Source organism: Corythoichthys intestinalis, chromosome 6, assembly GCF_030265065.1.
Source record: "Corythoichthys intestinalis isolate RoL2023-P3 chromosome 6, ASM3026506v1, whole genome shotgun sequence".
NCBI lineage: Eukaryota > Metazoa > Chordata > Actinopteri > Syngnathiformes > Syngnathidae > Corythoichthys > Corythoichthys intestinalis.
The window spans coordinates 52,561,135-52,569,173 of NC_080400.1; the positions used below are offsets into that span (position 1 = coordinate 52,561,135).

The 8,039-nt window shown below is 37.8% G+C and overlaps 1 protein-coding gene across 1 annotated transcript; it reads left to right on the forward strand.

Moving 5' to 3' along the window:
* Positions 1-1,203: 1,203 nt before the first annotated feature.
* Positions 1,204-4,158, forward strand: LOC130917120 (coxsackievirus and adenovirus receptor homolog). Its single transcript, XM_057838208.1, has 2 exons — positions 1,204-1,251; positions 3,297-4,158. The coding sequence occupies exon 2, from the start codon at positions 3,304-3,306 to the stop codon at positions 4,156-4,158; it is 855 nt and encodes a 284-aa protein (XP_057694191.1). The 5' UTR covers positions 1,204-1,251; positions 3,297-3,303.
* Positions 4,159-8,039: the final 3,881 nt, after the last annotated feature.

Sequence of the window (8,039 nt, forward strand, 5' to 3'; positions counted from 1 at the left end):
AAATTTACAATTTTCCACACGTATGCGCAATTTTTGGTGACTTTTAGTGCATGTTCAGGCCTCCAAATTGGCCGTTTTCATTTGTCCTGAAAAAAATAAAAATAAAAAAATCCTTTGCAAAACAATAGGGCCTTCGCACGCTTAGTGCTCGGGCCCTAATAATAATCCTTTGCAAAACAATAGGGCCTTCGCACGCTTAGTGCTCGGGCCCAAATAAAAACGGCTATAATAACCCCAACCTCCATTTCCACATTTTTATTTTCCCTCATTTCCTCACATACTAAATGCCAAATCTCAATTTTAACTACTTAAGAACATAGGATGTATATCAAAACTGAAGATAATGTAAACATTTACTTTTTGTATTTTTAATAATAAAAATATAAGTAACATGCATTTAGAAAAATAAGTACAAATGACTTATATTATGCAGAGTGAAATGGAATATATTTTGAAAATCGCCCAAACACTGACTTTTATAAATCATAAAGAAATGAATAAGTAGCCTAACATAAATGAACAAATAAAAATCCAAAGTGCACATTTACAGCTAAGATGTTCTAAACCTCCCCATCAGAGCAAATAAAACTAAATATGATAAATAGGCCACCTTAACTCTTTCCTTGCTCTTAAAGATTTGATCCATTTTCTTTTGCATTTGCCCCCCCCCGCTGTTTCAGAAAACATGCACTGAATCTTATACCGGAACTGCGTTCCGGCCCTGAATCTTATACCGGAACTGCGTTCCTGTCCGTTCCCGTCCACTTTCACCCCTGCTAACATCACATTACGAAAATTTTACTCTGAACGTTAACTTTATTGTTCACATTTATTGATTTCAAAAAGGAAAAAAGTAGTCATACATTTACAATATATTAAGATATGAATGACATATTGGCCATAATAATGTTAGATGTGATGTCATAGAATTAGCCTGACAGTTAACAATGTTACTTGCAAAGATATTAAGATCCATCAGGTGTCACTGTTGGGCAATAGGCACAGTATCGACATGCATCAGTGCTTTGTCCCAGTGCCTCGTCAACCCACCTTGACAAGTAACTATTACGTACACGAAGCCGTATTTAGCCGTCATGGAGCGTGACGTCACGAGGATCCCTTTGAGCTCTTTGATGCTCTGATCCTCTCGTCCCTACATACGTTTTTCGCGATGACTTTGTACAACAAATGCCAAAGAAGCAGACAAGTGTTGCTGTGGTTGGTGTGCATCTTCCTTCCTAAAGATAAGCAGTTAAGTAATCCTAACTTTTTTTTGGAGATGCATTAGAATTGTGATCTTACTTAATTAATTAATAATTGATGATGTCAATTGTGTGTTTTCATAAACATTACTGTTTGAAAACATTTAAAGTGCCTGTGACACGAAAAAGCATGTTTATTTCATAATACATGCGGTATTTTATGCTCCTGAATGAAATGGACCGCTTGGATGTGTGTGGAAGCGATCGCGATACTTATTTAGTTTTTTGAATCCCACGCCATGAAAATGAGCGACTTCTGGCAACAGTCTCGAGTTGAGAAAGAGGGCGCTGTGACGTGTACGGAGGAAGGAGTCCTCTTCACTATACAGCCATACTGTTGTATGAGGACTAAGGATACAGTTGATTTTGCGGATTAATACGTTTATTTATTGCATCACGCCAGCCAAACGGCTGCAGAAAAATCTTGCTGGAGGAGGGAGAGGCGTGTGCGCCTTTTTGAGGTTTCAAAAGGTTCCTCTTCACCGGTGGATATTGGCCAAAACAAGCCTTACGACTGTGGGACCATGGGACTTACGAGGACGAGGGTAAACATCGTGTTTTGTATTATGTCAAATACTGGGATCATTTTAATATCTAGGTGGCTTGCATTTTGTGACATGCTCCTTGTCCCCTCGGGCGACGACCGGCGGCTTGTCGCACATCCCCCCGCTGGAAGAGAACTATACTCGGTTTATAGCCCTCTTCATTCAAGTGCCCGGTGTTCTGTCAAATTTTCCGACCGATCAGAGATTGCAACTTTGAGTTAAAAATAGCCGTGAATACAGCGATTACAAAGTAAACAGTACAATTTTTTTTTTTTTTAAAATACAGGACTACTTACGTTTGATCATGGATTGGCATGTCATTGTCATTGATTGGCAGTGGTCATTGTCCAGCTGCTTCCCTGGCGAGCTCCCCTGTCCGTCGTAGCAAGGAAGTAGTTGTAAATTGCTCTCCGCTGGGCGGTTTGCAGATCGGCAAAGACAAACGAAAACCCAGTCATCTGAAATTATCCGGGCTAGTCATGTGTTTTATTTTCCGCTTCGAAGACTTTGAAACATTACTTGGTTCGGGTTAGCATGTCGGCTAGCTGTCACGCCTCTTGGTTTGTTTACATTCTCCGAAGCCGGGGCGGGGAAATGACATAAACCCGATTTAGGTGTCATAAAATATCGTTCGGGAGGTGCGACAGTAGAGGTGAAGTTGACAGTTTTGACCATTATGGAGTAAATTTGCCATGTCGTTTTGAATAAATGATTTTTTATTATTTCATATTCCATTTAGCACAAGACTGTTATTTGTCATGACCATGCCATTTATTTAGCTATTGGGGAAAAATACTTGGTTAAAAAATTATATCCTTGAAAAATATTGGAGTAGAGATACTGAAACAATGACATTTTGCGGCTCTCTTCGTCACGTTTTCCTCGTTCTGAATAATTCCCCCTCAACGGGCTGACTGGTCCTTCTCAAGCCATTTATTTAGCTATTGGGGAAAATACTTGGATAAAAAGAATATCCTGTAAAAAATATTGGAGTAGAGAGACTAAAACAATGACATTTTGCGGCTCTCTTCGTCATGTTTTCCTCGTTGTGAATAATTCCCCCTCAATGGGCTGCATACTAAATCAGATTTTCATCGTCGTCGTGTCGTGACTCCGCTGACGTCATCCACCTGCTGGGGACGCTAGAGCCCTATAATGGTAGGCGTGGCTAACCGGCAGATTAAAAGATTAATTTCTCGTCATCTGCGCTTTGCTAAATTGTTGTATACAGTCAAATCATCTCAAAATATGATTCTAATTCACATAATATTCCTATTTAAGACTTTTTTTCTCATGTCGTACACACTTTAAAGTTATAATGAGGCAAAATACATGTAACTGATGTCGGTCTTCTGTGTTCCTTTTTTTTTTTTTTTTTTAACACTTGTAATGAAAATAAAATCGCTGATGTCAACTCTATGCTTTATAGTGATAGTAAAAAAAAATACATGTTATTGATTCCAGTATATTTTTGTTTTTTTCTTGCCAGTGTATCCATGGTGATGATGTGGCACCTCCTTTGGCCTTCTGTCCTCCTGGGATTGTTTTTCAACATTTTCCCAGCATGCCCTCTGGAAATCCAGACGGAAAAGAACCACTACTATGTTGCCAGGGGGTCAAGTGTCCAGCTACCTTGTGCGTACACTCATACCGTGGACTCTCAGCAGTACACGGAAGTCTTGTGGAGTATCGTATCCGCAGACCGAGACGAGCAGCCCATCATTTGGTTTACAGGCAACCGTTTGTATTCCGATTTGTACAAACCAATGGAGGGAAGGGTACACTTCACATCAGCGAATCCCCAAAATGGAGACGCATCTATTAACATCAAAGATGTACGTTTGTCGGACATGGTGATGTACCGCTGTGCGGTGAAGAAGTTACCAGAACTGGACCAGAAGGACTTAGACCTGACAGTCATGGAGGCACCCAGTCAGCCTCTGTGCAGTGTGGATAAAGAAGACAACAGTACGACGTTCAAATGCAGATCTCTGCACGGCACCCCACCTTTGCATTACATCTGGTCCAAGACCAGCGGAAATAAGGTCTTGCCTACTCAGGCCATTGCAGACCCCACAGGAGCCACCTTGCATTGGAACATCACCGAGCGGGAGTGTGGAAGCTATCGCTGCACAGTGGAAAGTATGGTGGGCACCAAACACTGTGACCTTCACCTCGACTGTTCGCTGCCCCAGCCCAACATTGTGAGCAGTCCACGATTGCTGACAACCACTGCAGTCGTTGCCATCGTCGTCACTGTCACCGCGCTCTTCATTGTCACACTTGTCATTGCCGTATTCCTCTACCGCAAACGAAAACAACAATCCCACGACATTGAAAGAGAAATATAATTAGATGTTGTTAGTTTGTTAATGTTAGATAAGTGATATCACAATTGTTGACATTGTTGGTTATGTTAAATCCTTTACCACAATGGCATTTTAATTTGAATCTCAATTAACTCATCTGTTGAATCTATTAAACAAGTTCTGTTATTTCTAGTATGTCAGTTATTTTTTTATAAACTTGTAAATGTTGAAATTGACAGAAAACAAAGGTAACACTTTAAAAAAGGCATCTTTTGTAAAGAAATCAACTCCCTTCAACACGTAAAGGAAAAGTGATCTTGACTGATCTTGAGTTACTGTAAAATAAATATAATTCGCTCGCAGTAAAAATTATGGAGGGGTTCACCTTCAAATAAACAATATTTACAAACAAATACTGTGGTAAACCATAAAGACAGGTGATACAACGCTACTTCAAAGCTTATATTCCTCCTAATAAGTGACAAATCTGTTGTATTGATAAAATTATATCTTGACTTTCATGCTGTGTGCGCCACTCTGCCTCTAGGAGGCCAGACTCCCACACAGCAGCAAAACAGTAATTAGTTTTTAATTGTTTTGTATTGCTATTGTTATACATTATTTTAATCAATAATTTATTGAAAACCTGAGGCAACACCCACTCACATGACAAAAAATTGGGTCGGCCATCTTTCATAGTCAACTACAGCAAAAAACAGTTAAAAAGAACATACCAACTTACCTGGTGTATTTATCATTTTTTATTGAGGGATTAAATTTTTTTTTTTTTTTTTTTAAATCTCCAAATTGTTCAGATTTAGCAATTTGAAAGGTTTATCTGTTATTTTTTGGAATCAACATAAACTGTATTTTGACCAAACGAGTAAAAAAGTTTGCAACTGGCATTGTATTTTCATACCGCGGATATAAAAATATTCACATGGCTGATCAAATGTATTTGTTAATTAAAAAGTGAAACAAATCATTTAAACGTTTCCACGATTAATGTGCCCTATAACCTGCAAACTCATCTGAGAAAAAAATATTTTTAAGAGGGGAAGTTAAAATTTCTTTAAAAAAAAAAAAAAAAAAAACTCAAATATTGTGGTTATCCAAGTGTGCACATCCTATAACTGTTAAGTGAATGCGGCCAAAAATCATTTGATTTGATTGAGAACTTGTAGGATGGAAAGACGTACAGCCAGACCGTCAACTATATAAGATGCCTCTAAATAATTCCAAATAAATTTCTGTTATTCTAGGAGAATTTTTCCTGGAATTTGTTTTTGCCTACACGGAAGCTTGAAGATTGTTCATAATTTCCTCCACCTTGTCTCAAGCAGAAGGTTCAGTTGAAGAAAAACATTGTTAAGGCTCAGCAATGTTTTGTGTATATCAAACTACTTTTCAGAAATGCCCTGAAGTCCGACAATGTCATGATGTTTAAGCTGCACACTTAAGAGTCAATGGAATTTGTTGGTTCACTTTACTCTGACATTCCATATAATTTACTACTTAGCTACATCAAAACAAATTTTATTTATGCATTGAAATGTTTTTTCTCCTTTACTGAATTTGTGTATGAATGAACTAAATGTCTGTAAGTCAAATAACCAGCACCAGCACATACACAATTTGAGGCTCAGGAAACTGGAAACCAACAATTAGCCAGCAGAAAAAACTCCTAACTACTGGATCTAGCTTTCGATCATACAAACAATGTTCTCAGCGCAATTCCTGGTTCTTTTATTGTTACTAACACATGTTCATGTGCTTCTCCAGGGGTTTTAAAGATTATCTATTGCCAGAGTTACAATCCAATACAGTATACAATACTGCAAAGAAATGGCATTCCGGCATTACTGTTAAAAACATGCCTATCCAAGCAAAACTATATATTTTATGAGGGAATGGCAATCTGTCTCCTTGACCCTTGCATTCAATACTCATAAAACAAGTTGAATGAAAGAATGCATTTTTTGTCTTTATACAATTGTACAACGAAATTCAGGGGCTCTTCTATTTCCAGTGCAAAATAGTAAAAATATAGAATTGTCACGTACGCTAATGTCAAATACTAACTATAACAGCAACTTCCGTGAGTGCAAATATAGTGACTTTGTATCAGCTCAGTGATTGAATGGTGATCACTCCAAGTAGCTATCACACAGTGTATGCATTTTATATCACTATTATAGTATCCGAAATGATCACATTATCTGTATTATAATGATGTTGCTATAATAAATAATAATAATAAATGTTATCAAAACAACAAAACATAGTTTAAATATATATTTTATACCCAAACTTGGTAAACCTACATAATTTTTGCACATTGCGAATTCTTAACAGTTAGTTAAAAAAAAAAAAAGTAAAATAATGTTTATGATAACCACATGATCACTCTGGGTAATTATTGAATATAATTTCCATTGTCTGTCGAAAAAAACAGCCCAAAAACTAAATACAGTTAATACACCCAGACTCATATCCCAGCAGTCTTAAAGCTTGGCTTCTTCCCACTCCTTTTCGAGCTTCATACGTATGTATGTATTTGTTATTATTTTGTTATAATCAACATTACTGTTATTATTGTTGTCATTTTCTCCACACTCATGTTGTTGTATTTTTTTTATTACCGCTTGAAATAAATAAATCAAATCTAATAAAATATCGTGAAAGTAATTTTCATCCGAGCTACTTTCTGCCCGCTCACATACAGTGTGACATCTTCTTCTTACTGATGTAAATGATAAGGATTCCTCTCAGAAACACTACTGTAATACCGATAATCATACTTTAAAACAGCAATAAAAACTTTTTTTATCAAGACTGCTAACATAAAGACAATTGAGATAGACTCCAACTTCTGTTTGACCCTGACACAGATAAGCAGTATACAGCGGTATGAAAAAGTATGTGAACCTTTTGGAATTTATCACATTTCTGGATAAAATCACCATCAAATGTGATCTGATCTTTGTCAAAATCACAGATTAAAAAGCAGTGTCTGCTTTAACTAAAACCACCCAAACATTTATAGGTTTTCATATTTCAATGAGGACTCTCTGCCTAAGGAGACTTAAAGAGCAATTGAAACCAATTTTTACCAAACAATTTAAGTCAGGTGTGTGCCCAATCACTGATGAGTGGGTTAAAGCTGCCCTGCCCACTATAAAACACACACCTGGTAAGAATTGTCTTGACGAGAAGCATTGGCTGATGTGCATCATGGCTCGGTCAAAAGAGCTGTCTGAAGACCTGCGATCGAGGATTTTCTATCACGTTGGGAAAGGATACAAAACCATCTCTAAATGTCTGGATGTTCATCAATTGACAGTCCAAGAGGTTGTCTAAAAATGGAGAGTTTGGCACTTTTGCTTCTCTCCCAAGGAGTGGCTGTTCACCAGAGCGGACATCAAGAGTTCAGCGTAGAATACCCAGAGAGGTAAAGAACCCTAGAGTGTCTGCTAAAGACTTACAGAAACCACAGCACAGTCCAATATCTCTGTGCACACATCAACTGTATATAAAACTATGGCCAAGAATGGTGTTCATGGGAGGACTCCATGGAGGAAGCCACTGCTGTCTAAAAAAACATTGTTGCTCATTTAATGTTCGCAAAAAGGTTCTTGAACACTCCACAGAAATTTTGGGAAAATATTTTGTGGGCTGATGAAACCAAAGTTGAATTGTTTGGGAGTAACACACAACGTCATGTATGGAGAAAAAAATGGAACCGCTCACCAACATTAACACCTCATCTCCACCGTAAAGCAAAGTGGAGGGAGCATCATGATTTGGGGCAGTTTTGCTACCTTAGGGCTTAAACCAGTGATGTCCAAACTATTCCACATAGGGCCTCAGCGGGTGCGGATTTTTGTTCAAACCCATCATGAGGAAAACCTTTCACCAATCTG